This window comes from Primulina tabacum, chromosome 17 (genome assembly GCF_025594145.1).
Source record: "Primulina tabacum isolate GXHZ01 chromosome 17, ASM2559414v2, whole genome shotgun sequence".
In the NCBI taxonomy this organism is placed as follows: Eukaryota; Viridiplantae; Streptophyta; class Magnoliopsida; order Lamiales; family Gesneriaceae; genus Primulina; species Primulina tabacum.
The window spans coordinates 14,270,692-14,283,961 of record NC_134566.1 but is presented as its reverse complement, the minus strand read 5'-3'; the positions used below and the strand labels follow the sequence as shown (position 1 = coordinate 14,283,961).

The following is a 13,270-nucleotide window of genomic DNA, read 5'->3' as shown; positions in this document are numbered from 1 at the left end:
TCGTGGGTTCACAACACTTTGTGATTCAGGACATTTTTCTTTATTCGAGTTTATCCTAATTTGCCCCATTTCATGTACCAACATTTGATCATGAGAATGTCAGAAATCATTTTCTAATTAAACCCATCAAATCATGGTACGAGCGTCTAGTAGCATCGCCCCATGATTCCCTAGGTGTAACTGATAGTACATGCAAGAACCAATATGTTATGATTAATGTACAGTACAGACCCTTCATCTCATATATCCCGATCGAATCTGCAATCATTGATTCATCGAGAGTTGCATATTAAATTCGATAGCTATGTGATACAATCATGAAATATTCAAAATGTCATCGCATGCACAACTAGAGAACTCTTTCTCTAATGTACATCTCACACTCTGGCTAGAGATTTCATGCACTATTATTTCATTAGATCACTAGTGCATTGTAGTCGGAGATCACATCTCACACTCTGGCTAGAGATTTCATGCACTATTATTTCATTAGATCACATAGGATATTCACACCCATATGTGAGCTGTGATCTCCGACTACAATGCACTAGCTCCTACACATGTCGCAATTGCACCCAACCTCGCCATCTTGTGACCCTCGCGGAGTCGGTAAACGAGTCAAAGCACAATTCTAGTATGTAGAGCATCAATGTTGTCCAGGATCGTAAGGACTAATGATGTACAATCACAACCACTGATTTTTCCTCTCGATGAATGATAACCACTTGAAAAGTACGAGAGAGGGTTGTTCGGTACAATCATCGTATAATTACCCATCTGTGTGAATGAAAATTTCCATGTCCTCATCATGAAGCACGGTACACAACATCACAGATGCTAGTATCAAGTTCAAGCAACCTTTATCTTTGTTTTTAGACGGCTAAATCGAATATGAACGAATGTACAATATACAGTGTATACAAATGAGTTTCATGATCGAATTACGATTCATTTGTATTAAACTATAATCAAGGACTTTATATATGCCGATTGCATAGGTATACAGATAAAGTAAAATTAAACTATGAAACGAAAATTATATTAAGATAAAGGTGGTTAATTACAACTGAGTCAATAAATTCCTTAGTCAACCGTTGGCTTACAAAACATCTACTCTAACGGTATGTAAACTATCCAAATCTATAATTCTTTTTTACATACACCACATTTCATCATGCAATAACATGGAACAAAGAGTGTAACTAATCCTACATTGGTTGCCAAAAAAAATTCTACATTTGATATTCGAAAGATGATTAATTAATGTCGTCTATATTCATTAAACACGTCAAAACAAATTTTTCAAGTGTGTGCTTAGAAATTTTGCGAAAATCAGGCTGGATATTACTGGTAAATTCGATAAAATCATCTGATCACAATGCAAAAAAGACGGTTAATAACGTATCAAACAAAACATCTACATGAAATATCATGTTTTACAAAACTTGCACAAGTTCTAAGATTTATTTGTTGCTGAGCTGGTCCATTATTTTTTGGTTGCAAAATTTGTTCATTAAAATTATGTTTTTTAATCAATTTTTTTTAAATTTTCCCGTGCCACCCGAAGAACCATTCGTTTGACAAGAATACTAAGTTTTGCACAAGGAAAATGCTATATGAATTGGATTACAAAAGTGCATTTCAAATTACAAAAGTATCTTTGTATTTTATTTAAAAAAACTCTTTCAAAAATACATTTAATACAGTTTTGTCATTTCAAATATAATTTATAACCATTGCATAAATTACATGTTGCAACATAGTACTACATCATCAAAATCAATTTAATAAAAAATTTGCATCTTCTCCTAATTTTAAGCACTCAGTGTCGTCTAGGGTCGAAAAAAAAATAATGAATTATATAAAACATAAAGTAATATAAAAATATCGAAATGAAATATGATGAATCAAAATAAAAGTAAGTTGAGAGAGTTTCATATTCGATAATGATATTGAGAAAAGTTAGGGTTCCACAGCTTTTTCTTAAAAAAATTACCATACTTCGGTTCGGATTCGATTCGGTTCGGTTCGGGGCCGGTTCCTGAACAAAGGTTCTGGGTCCGAATTTAACGGGGCTCTCGGCACTGTACACGGGAACCAGGCCAGGGTTCTTGAGAGAGAAGGTATTGCCCCACTGCCATGAAATCCCACTGATTTTGTGCTGAATATTTGTTATTGGGTGTTTCTATTTCCAGCTTGGTTCTTCAAATGGCCGATTTGAGCTCTACTTTCTTTGTCGAATTTGTGCTTGTATGCCTTTTGGTATGTCCTTACAGGTGAGCAAACTTGTTAAGTCACGCTTTCGTGATGATTTGTAGTTCTTGATTGTGTCTTTATGAATGAATTTTGTTTGACTTGGAGTTGGATTCATTTACGGAAAGCATCTAGTTGCTGATTTGATGATGGTTTAGGTTTTAGTATTGGGGGAGATTTGCAGTGCTCCATTTCTCTTGAATTCTGGGAACGGTTGGTTAAGCAATATCTGTTTGTTGATATGATTGGTTAAGCAATATCTGTTTGTTGATATGATCTTACTTTCGGCGATTTCTTGTTAATTTTCAAAAGTAGATTATCAGCTACCATGGGCACTTCAGAAGAGAAGACACTGGCAATGATAAAACCAGATGGAGTTTCTGGTAACTATACTGATGCTATCAAGAAAACCATTTTAGATTCTGGCTTCAGCATCACCCAGGAGATGCTGCTTCAGCTGAATGAGGATATGGTAAAAGGTTTTTACGAGGAGCATGCTGCTAAGAGCTTTTTCTCAAGCCTTGTACAATACATGACAAGGTATCATTTCTCTGTCTCTCATTAATGTGCAATGGCAGCTCAATGTGTTGGGATTTTACTCCTCTTCCTCTGGGCATCATCTATGTATGTGTGAGTTACTTACTAATCTTTAGCATTGATTAAATGAACTAGTGGTCCGGTGTTGATTATGGTTTTAGAAAAGACAAATGCTGTAGTTGATTGGCGTTCTATGATTGGACCTACAGATGCGAGCAAAGCTAAGGTGACTCATCCAACAAGGTCTGTTTTATTTGTCATGATGGTAGATCTTGATTACTTGACATTGCTCCTGCTTTTAGCCTTAAATATTCTGTTTTACTCAGTGTCTTGCCTCTTCATTCCCAGTGTTAGGGCCTTTTGCGGGCTTGATTCACAGAGAAATTGTGTTCATGGTTCGGATTCACCTAAATCTGCTTCCAGGGAGATATCTTTTTTATTCGAGAGAATCTCATCTTCAGGTCAAATTTCAATCTCTATCGAGATAAAATGAATCTGCACAAAATGTTGGCCTTTATTTTGTTGCAAGTGGCACTTTATACACACTTGTATATATGTTGTCATGATGATTAAGTATTTTAATGCTTGCACCGACTTTCCTGGATGGATCTCAAACTTTTGAGGAATCTATATTCATCCACGGAGACATTAATAGTAATGATGCTACTGTGAATTATTTACTCATGGGTGAGGAAATATATTCTATTCTGGTCCATGGTTGTTTGGGCAATCCCTTATATCCACTTAGATATATGGTTCGTCCATGGAAGTTGGTTTGGCTACTCTTGGTTGTTTCTCTTCTATCGAGTTAGGTGACATTACACTGTTGGATCAATTATTTATATGGGCTTATATGTGAATAATTATGTGTTGTGGGTTGTCTATTAAGTTAAGCCCAAAATAAAGTGATCAATTAATGGTTCGGGTTATTGGGCTTTAATGTATCTAATGGGTTGTGGGCCTTTAATGTGTAGAGACATAAGTGTAATTTCTGTTTTTATGATGGGCTAAAACAGAAATATCAGAAGATATTGATAAACATTATCTATAAATATGGGTCATGGTCCCCAGATCTCGCGTTATCACTTTCACTATTCTCTCCCCCATTAAGAAAATAGTTCTGAAGAGAAACTAAAGGATTCTCTCAAGAAAAGAGCGCGTAGATCTGGAAGATCAAGACACGTTTTAAAGAATTCAGGATTATGGCTTCAGGTACGCTTCCGCTTAAGATTTCAGTCAAATTCTTGATGATTTATCATGATGGATTCTGCGGTTTATGGGTTTTCCCCAACAAGTGGTATCAGAGTCATTCGTGTTTGAATCATTGAGATTTGTTTAAAGTTTTTGGATACTATTTGGATCCAGATCTGAAAAAATAAAAAATAAAAAATAAAATTTTGTTTAAAATTTTTTTGATATGGCTTCAGATCTGAAAAATATATTGATATGTTTTCAGATCTGAAAATATTTTGATACGGTTTCAGATCTGAAAATTATTTTGGTTTAGATCTGAAAAATTTTTTTTTGATAAGGTTTCAGATCTGGAAAATATTTTGGTTGAAAACCAAATCTTTTAAAGTTTCAGTTTTAGTAAAAAGATTTGGTTGTAAAATTTTAAAGATTTGGTATAAGATTTCGATTTTCCTTCCGGTTTTTGTTCAACAAAATATTTTAGAGGAAAACGAAAATTCGGATTAAATTTTTTTTAAAAAAAAGGTACGGGTTCAGGTCGGATCGTACGGACCCGGGTCGACCCGAACCGTACGGATCCGGGTCGGGTCGTACGGAACAGGGTCGACCCGACCCGTACGGAATTTCCGAATTTTTTTTTTTAAAATTTTTTTTTTCGGTTCAGGTTTATTCGGTTGAGGTTAAATATTCATTAATTCAAATAATGACAAGGTTATATGTATTTTTAAAATTGATTAATTGAAATAAAATGTCGCCAAAGTGACCTCTTTTATGGAAATTAATTTTATTTTGAAATACAAAAGGATTTTGGGTATATGTGATTTATATGAATATTGATCGGCCCAAAGGAAGATTAATATTTAATATAATTACATATGCACATGTGGTGGTAAACATGTGATAGTTGTTCGGTTTCATGTGAATAATAAATCGGCCCAAAGGAAGATTGTTATTTGACATGATAGTTACTATCAGCGTTTGACTGCTGCGCCAGGATATCACTTACAAGTTAATCTTTTGTCCAAAGATGAAACATTAATGTAGTGCTCGATATTCTGTTTATGAGGTTTACATTATTTGAATTTATTGATTATTTTATTTGGATATTTGGTTGAGCATGTATATTTGGTTTTTTGTTCTCTATTCAGATTTGACTCCTGCAAATATTCACTCCAACATAAATTCTATTCATATGTTAAATGGCTCGAATTTTAAATCGTGGCAAGATAATTTGTTGATAATTCTCGGAGTCATGGATTTAGACCTTGCGATAAGGATTGACTCTCATCCCGCCATTACGAATAAGAGTACCTCTGATGAAAAGAGGGAGTTTGAAAGGTGGGAGAGATCGAATCGCATGTGTATGATGATCATGAAGAGGGCCATTCCAGAAACATTCAGGGGCACAATGTCTAACGACATTGCTACGGCTAAGGCTTTCCTTCAAGACCTCGAAAAGAGGTTTGCTAAAAGTGAAAAGTCTGAAATTGGTACACTTTTGGCAAGCCTCGTTTCAATGAGGTACAGAGGTAAGGGCAATATCAGGGAGTACATTATGGAAATGTCTCATCTTGCTTCAAGGTTGAAAGCATTGAAGCTTGACCTCTCTGAGGACTTGCTGGTGCATCTGGTTCTGATATCTCTTCCTCCTCAGTTTAACCAGTTCAAGGTGAGCTATAACTGTCAGAAAGAGACTTGGTCTCTGAATGAGCTCATCTCGCACTGTGTCCAGGAAGAGGAAAGGTTGAAGCAAGACAAGACAGAAAGTGCTCATTATGCCTCTACCTCGAAGGATAACGGAAAGAAACGAAAGAATAAGGAAGCTGCGGATACACAGCCTCCGAAGAAACAACAGAAGAATCCTAGTGATTCTCAAAGTTCTGGTTGTTTTTTCTGTGGCAGTGATGGGCATATGAAGAAGCAGTGCAGTAATTATCACGCTTGGCGTGCTAAGAAATGTATGCTTCTGAATATGGTTTGTTCTGAGGTTAATTTAACTTCAGTGCCTAGACACACGTGGTGGATAGATTCTGGTGCAACAACTCACATCAGTGTGTCTATGCAGGGTTGCCTGGATTGCCGAAAACCAAGTGATGCTGAAAGATTCATCTATGTTGGTGACGGCAACAAAGTTGAAGTTGAGGCAATAGGAAAATTTAGATTATTGTTAAAGACTGGAATATATTTGGATCTTTATGAAACATTTGTTGTGCCGTCTTTTAGACGGAATTTGATTTCCATTTCTGCATTGGACAAATTGGGTTATTCTTGTTCTTTTGGAAATGGAATATTCAGTTTGTTTCTCGATTCAAAATTGGTTGGTTCTGGTTCTTTATCAGGATACGATAATCTCTATTCTTTGGATGTTATTGCTTCATTTAATGAATCCCTGCAAACAAGTAGAGGCACTAAAAGAAAATTAACCAGTGAGAATTCAGCTGCGTTATGGCACAAAAGATTGGGTCATATATCTGAAAAGAGAATAAGGAGACTCGTGTCAGACGAAATTCTCGAACCTTTAGATTACACAGATTTTAATAATTGTGTTAATTGTATAAAGGGAAAACAAACCAACAAAAGGAGATTTGAAGCCAACAGGTGTTCAGGCAGAGACGGATGTATTCTAAGGCTGTACTGGGCTGTGGCCCAGCCCACTTTTTTAATAATTTAGCGACGGTTAATAATTATTTTATTATTGGTTAGGATTATAAATTGAACTGTTTCAAAATGGAATATCAATCTGCTGCAAAAAAAAGGAAAAACATTGATATCCTCTTTCTTTAAGAAGAGAGATCGTCAAGCTAGTGAAGATACTTCAATTCCTACGGTCCTTACAATGCAACATCAATCCAGTGAAAGTCTTCTATTTCCCAATATCCAAATTCCTTCATGTTCCTCTCCTAGAGACGATCATCAGTCTTCGTCTACTTTTATTGAACGAGATCCAGGAAAAAGAAAACAGATATGTGAATATCATGTTAATGTACGAGATGAGATAAGACGTTCATATCTAAATATGGGGCCTTATCAACCAGATATGTTGGAGTATCCAGGGGGTACAAGTTTTATGATCCCACGAGTAAGTCGATTTTTGAGTCAGGAAATTCCAGGTTCTTTGAGGATGTTGAGTTTGCGGGGGGAGATAAAGTAAGGGATATTGTCTTTGAAGAGGAATATGTAAATATTCCCACAGGTGTCTTGGACATTGGTCAGGATCATATTCCTCACTTTGACCAAGACACAATACAGTAAGACAATATTAGAGATCCTCTCATTCAAGATGAACAAACTCAAGCACCTCCAGAACCTATGCCATTAAGGAGATCCACTAGAGAGCGGAGAAATGCAGTGCCAGATGATTACATTGTATTTCTTCAAGAACATGAGGCAGACATTGGATTGATGGAGGATGATCCTATTAACTTCCGTCAAGCCATGGAAAGTTCTAACTCTCAAAAGTTGAATGATGCCATGAATGAGGAGATAAAGTCCATGAAGGACAATGACGTATGGGATCTTGTTCCATTGCCTAAAGGTACGAAGCCCATTGGTTGCAAATGGATATTTAAAACCAAGAGGGATTCGAAAGGCAATGTGGAAAGATATAAGGCTCGTCTTGTCGCTAAAGGCTTTACACAGAAAGAAGGCATTGATTATAAAGAGACTTTCTCTCCGGTTTCTTCGAAAGACTCTTTAAGGATTATAATGGCTTTGGTGGCGCATTTCGATCTCGAGCTTCATCAGATGGATGTAAAGACTGCGTTTCTAAATGGTGACATTGATGAAACGATTTATATGGTGCAGCCAGAAAATTTTGTGTCCAAAGACACAAATAATATGGTTTGCAAATTAAAGAAATCCATCTATGGGCTCAAGCAAGCATCTCGACAATGGTATTTCAAATTTCATCAAGTGATCATCTCGTTTGGTTTTGAGATGAATTTGGTCGATGATTGTGTGTACCATAAGTTCAGTGGGAGTAAGCATATTTTTCTGGTTTTATATGTTGATGACATTCTGCTCGCTAGCAACGATATAGAGTTGTTGCATGAAACCAAGAGATTTCTAGCTAAGAATTTTGAGATGAAGGATCTTGGTAATGCATCTTTTATATTGGGTATTCAGATACATCGGGATCGTTCTCGGGGTATTCTTGGATTATCTCAGAAAGGCTATATCGAGAAAATTCTCAAGCGATACGGGATGCAAGATTGTAAACCAACAGATACCCCTGTGGCTAAGGGAGACAAATTTAGTCTCAAACAATGCCCAAAGAATGATTTTGAGGAAAAAGAAATGCAGAAGGTTCCCTATGCATCTGCAGTGGGGAGTCTGATGTATGCTCAGGTTTGTACACGTCCAGATATTGCATACGTGACAGGAATGTTGGGACGATATTTAAGTAATCCAGGAGTGGAACATTGGAAAGCAGTCAAAAGAGTTTTACGGTACCTACAGCGAACAAAAGATTACATACTCATATATCGGAGGTTGGATCAGTTTGAGATCATTGGGTATACTGACTCCGATTTTGCTGGATGCCAAGATAGTATGAAATCTACGTCGGGCTACACCTATCTCCTTGCTGGAGGTGCCATTTCCTGGAAGAGTGCTAAACAGTCACTTATAGCCTCTTCCACCATGGCAGCTGAGTTTGTAGCGTGTTATGAGGCATCCAATCATGGAATATGGCTGCAAAATTTTGTCACAGGACTGCGTATTGTTGATGGCATTGAAAGGCCACTAAGATTACATTGTGACAATAAATCAGCAGTTATGTATTCCAATAACAACAGGAGCTCGACGAAGTCAAAACACATTGACATCAAGTTTCTGGTTGTTAAACAAAGAATTCAGAGTGGAAAGTTGTCTATTAAGCATATCGGTACAAACTCCATGGTTGCGGATCCGCTTACTAAGGGACTACCACCCAAACAGTTTCATGAGCATACTGCTAATATAAGTGTTATGTCAATTGAGGAAATCCAGTTTTAGTGGGAGTTTGTTGTTTTAAATGCTTTTCAGTTGTAGACATTTTCAGTTACAGTTATGTAAATTTATTTTCAGCATGGAAATTCCATGCAATGTGACCGTAACATGCCTATTTTCAACTGGTCCTCCCTTTAACCTTATTGAGATCAAACTTTAAATAATAATCAGAGTGTGACTTAACTTGAAATTTATTTTCTGCAGAAATAAATTTCAAGTTAAGTCACACTCTGATTATTATTTAAAGTTTGATCTCAATAAGGTTAAAGGGAGGACCAGTTGGAAATAGGCATGTTACGGTCACATTGCATGGAATTTCCATGCTACACATCCACTTCATGATCCATGTCATTCAGTTGTGTTGGCATATGTGACCATTGATGGGTCTAGTTACCTTGAGTGTAGCGAAGACTGCTTTGATCCTATGTTGATGTGATTGATGAACCGGATTGGTTATAGATACATTTCGGAATGACAACAATTTTGAGCTCATAAGGTTATTTTCACAAACATAATTATAAAGTTGCACATATAGCCCAAGTGGGAGATTGTTGTATCAATTATTTATATGGGCTTATATGTGAATAATTATGTGTTGTGGGTTGTCTATTAAGTTAAGCCCAAAATAAAGTGATCAATTAATGGTTCGGGTTATTGGGCTTTAATGTATCTAATGGGTTGTGGGCCTTTAATGTGTAGAGACATAAGTGTAATTTCTGTTTTTATGATGGGCTAAAACAGAAATATCAGAAGATATTGATAAACATTATCTATAAATATGGGTCATGGTTCCCAGATCTCGCGTTATCACTTTCACTATTCTCTCCCCCATTAAGAAAATAGTTCTGAAGAGAAACTAAAGGATTCTCTCACGAAAAGAGCGCGTAGATCTGGAAGATCAAGACACGTTTTAAAGAATTCAGGATTATGGCTTCAGGTACGCTTCCGCTTAAGATTTCAGTCAAATTCTTGATGATTTATCATGATGGATTCTGCGGTTTATGGGTTTTCCCCAACATACACTTCTAGCAGATCTCTCGTTAAGGGATTATCAAGGATTTGATCCTTTAAGTAAAGGACAGTTCATTTGATCTGTTAAAGATATCGTATCATTGAAGGTAACGACCATTAGTTGCAGCTTCATGTTTTTGTCGCTGATTGCAGTGTGTCGTTGATGTCGATAGAGGGAAAAGATTGTAATGCATGTATTTCGTGTAATAACTCCATGGATGCTCAACGTTTATTGTCAATCCTGAATTGTGAAATCGAAGTGTTCATTCACCATTTTTGTGTAAAATGACTTCACATTATATTTGTATAAATCCCGAGGTTTCCTTTTGGAAATATTTGTGAAGGCAAAACGACTCAGCCAATTTGTTTGTCGAAATTACAAAGTCTATTTTATTCAACTCTACGTCTCTTTTGGTTGCAGTGTGTGCTACAAAGCACGATGAGCTGTGAATCTGATGAAGATAAACGACACTACTTGTTATTCAACAAATATTGTTGCCGAAGGTATTCCGGTGTGTCGCATACATTTCATGTAACAAATGAAAGTAAAATCATATTATTGCTTAGTGACTAATGTAATCATTTTAAAATTATTGTGTCCCTCCTAAATATATAGTTTGCATTTTTTCGGTTGTCTCAAATATATGGCAGAAACTTGTGTGAGACGTATTATGAGTCGTATTTTGTGAGACGGATATCTTATTTAGGCCATCTTTGAAAAAATATTACTTTTTATGCTAAGAGTATTACTTTTTATTGTGAATATCGGTAGGGTTGACCTGTCTTACAGATAAAGATTCGAGAGACCGTCTCACAAGAGACCTACTCATTTGATAAATCTCGATTTGGATATTGGCGCTTTTATTTAAGGAAATTTTTTGCAAAGTTGCTTAATTAGAGTGTAGGCTTCTTGTAAATGGAGTCTTCAAAACCGGTTAGATTTATCGGATAACCTGCTCTGTCATGAAAAATAAGTTGATTGGGTGGTTGTTTTAGTGTCCAGTTTGAAAGCGGGCATAAACAGACCAGTCCATTTGGGCCCAGGTTTATGTGGGTCGGAGCGGGTCTAGTCGGACCGTTAGTTTTTTTAAAACACTTTTTATTATATTATCTCAATCATATAGATATGATTAACTAATTTTGAAATAATTTATATTATTTAAAATAGTTTATTATGTTTTAATAAATTTGATATATTTATATTATTTATCATGATTTATATATAACTGATGAATTCTGAAATTTTAATTATGTATGTATGGTTATTGATTGATTAATTTTAAAAGATTTATATTATTTATAATAATTATAAAAGGTGTCGAAAAAACATTATATATATATTTTTTATTTTTTGAGGGTAAGCTGGCCTAACCCGTGATGAGTTGGGTTGAGGTTTTTCCAACCCGTTTTGTTTGTGAGTTGGGCTAGGCCGGTCCGTTTGACAACTCCACTTGTAAATGTGTAACATCGGTTCTATTTAATTTTATATAATTTTATTTTTGTTTTTCGATTTTACAAATCTATAATCTAATATCCGAACAATTTTAATTTTTGGTCAATTGGATTTCCTTATAAAAAGGTCCGGTTTATTTGATTGAACAATTACTTAAATTAATAATTAAAATATATTTTATAACATAATATATTATATGTTAGTTAATTTTTTCGCTTTCCTATTTTTTTCAGGTTGATTTTCGGTTTTCTCAGTTTAAACCAAAGATTGATCACAACCCTACACCATCTCATGGCATTTTCCTTCATTATTTTTCTCGGGTATTATCATAACGTTCCAATAATCCATATTTATTTTCGGTCAATGAAAAAATATCCTTCTCCGATAGGTGAAATTGACCCAAACCGCAATCTAAATTCCGAGGCGAGCCTGAAACCACCACCATAGTGCTAGAAGGGGGCAATAGGTTGTTCCATCGTAGCATCTCCGATCCTCAAGTCATATATGAAATATATATGAGAAGACAGCTAAAGAAGATGTCAAAATGCGAATATATTGAATCGATAATGAAGTTCCCAAAAGTGATATTTATAGAAAAAATATGAGGACAACATGTGAGGTGGAGGACCATACGTGTGAGGTAGAGGACCACGTGTAGAGCTCCCTTAGGCACAACCTTCCATAAACCAACCCTCGTACACTTTCTTGGTCGAGGTGCTTGCTGTTTTGAAGCAAACCAATAGCTAGGAGCAAGCCAATAGCTAATGGACGCTAACTAGGAGGAGATGTATTGGAGACAAATAAGCAAAATTTCTTGGCTCGGAGTTGGGGATCGTAATACTGGATACTTTCATTGAAAAGCTTCTCATTGTAACAACAAAAATTCCATAACTAACTTGGTCTCAAGTCATGGTGACTGGTGTTCAGAGAATGGAGGTATGTCAGCAATTGTATTGGATTATTTTGACACATTATTCACTTCGTCTAACCCATCTAAAGCCGAGATTGGACATGTTTTAGAAACAGTTGAACTGAAATTTTGTTATCAGATGAACCAGACACTTTGTGCTCCTTTCACAGCAATAGAGATCAGACGTGTGCCCTCTTTGATATGCATCCTGATAAAGCCCCTTACCCCGATGGGCTGTCTACTCTTTTCTATAAGAAGTTTTGGATGTAGTTGGCATTGATGTTACAGAGGCGGTACTCAAGGTGCTTAATGAGGGCCCCTCCCTCGAAAAATGGAATGATACCCTTGTCACTCTCATACCTACAATAAAAGACCAGATGCTTTTGTAAGATTTCAGACCGATCAGTTTATGTAATGTATGCTACAAAATTGTCTCTTGGTCTCTTACCAATTGATTCAGTCCAGTTTTCTCGAAACTTATTGAGGCTTCCCAGAGTTCTTTTATTCCAGGACACTTAATTACCGATAATATTATTGTGGGTTTCGAGGTACTGCATTAGTCGAGGAGCAGAAAAACTGGTCGAAGTGGTTATGCTGCCCTTAAATTGGATATGAGTAAAGCTTATGATTGAGCAGAATGGGATTTTTTTGCAGCAGATGATGATAAGATTGGGTTTCCAGCACAGCTGTATTGCGAAGGTGATGAATTATGTTAAATTTGTCTCGTATTATTTTAGAGTAAACCAAGAAGTGGGTGGCCTATTAAGCCGAGCTGCAGATTGCACCAGGGTTACCCACTTTCAACTTATCTCTTTGTATTGTGTTCCGTGGTCTCTCTTCTATATTTAACGCGTTTCAACACAGAGGCTTTTTCAGAGGGGTAAAAATTGAACCTACTAGCCCATCAGTGTCACAATTGTTCTTTG

General features: G+C 36.1%; 1 protein-coding gene across 6 annotated transcripts; it reads left to right on the top strand.

Moving 5' to 3' along the window:
- Positions 1–2,028: 2,028 nt before the first annotated feature.
- LOC142531785 (putative nucleoside diphosphate kinase 5) lies at positions 2,029–10,646 on the top strand. 6 transcript variants are annotated; one of them, XM_075638042.1, is made up of 6 exons: positions 2,046–2,123; positions 2,196–2,276; positions 2,569–2,793; positions 2,926–3,033; positions 3,139–3,251; positions 10,403–10,646. In XM_075638042.1, exons 2-6 carry the CDS (start codon positions 2,209–2,211, stop codon positions 10,429–10,431), a joined length of 543 nt encoding a protein of 180 aa, XP_075494157.1. In that variant the 5' UTR covers positions 2,046–2,123; positions 2,196–2,208; the 3' UTR covers positions 10,432–10,646. The 6 variants fall into 6 exon arrangements, with proteins under 6 accessions (XP_075494159.1, XP_075494157.1, XP_075494158.1 ...); XM_075638040.1 differs by having other exon boundaries at positions 2,062–2,123; positions 2,566–2,793; XM_075638044.1 differs by lacking the exon at positions 2,196–2,276 and having other exon boundaries at positions 2,029–2,123.
- The last annotated feature ends 2,624 nt before the right edge of the window (positions 10,647–13,270 follow it).

Excerpts from the sequence above, each read along its gene's own strand:
- LOC142531785 (XM_075638039.1), top strand. The coding sequence starts at position 2,209 with ATGGCCGATTTGAGCTCTACTTTCTTTGTCGAATTTGTGCTTGTATGC. Across the intron at positions 3,034-3,138 it reads AAGGTGACTCATCCAACAAG|TGTTAGGGCCTTTTGCGGGC; the intron begins GTCTGTTTTATT and ends CTTCATTCCCAG. Across the intron at positions 3,252-10,402 it reads CGAGAGAATCTCATCTTCAG|TGTGTGCTACAAAGCACGAT; the intron begins GTCAAATTTCAA and ends TTTTGGTTGCAG.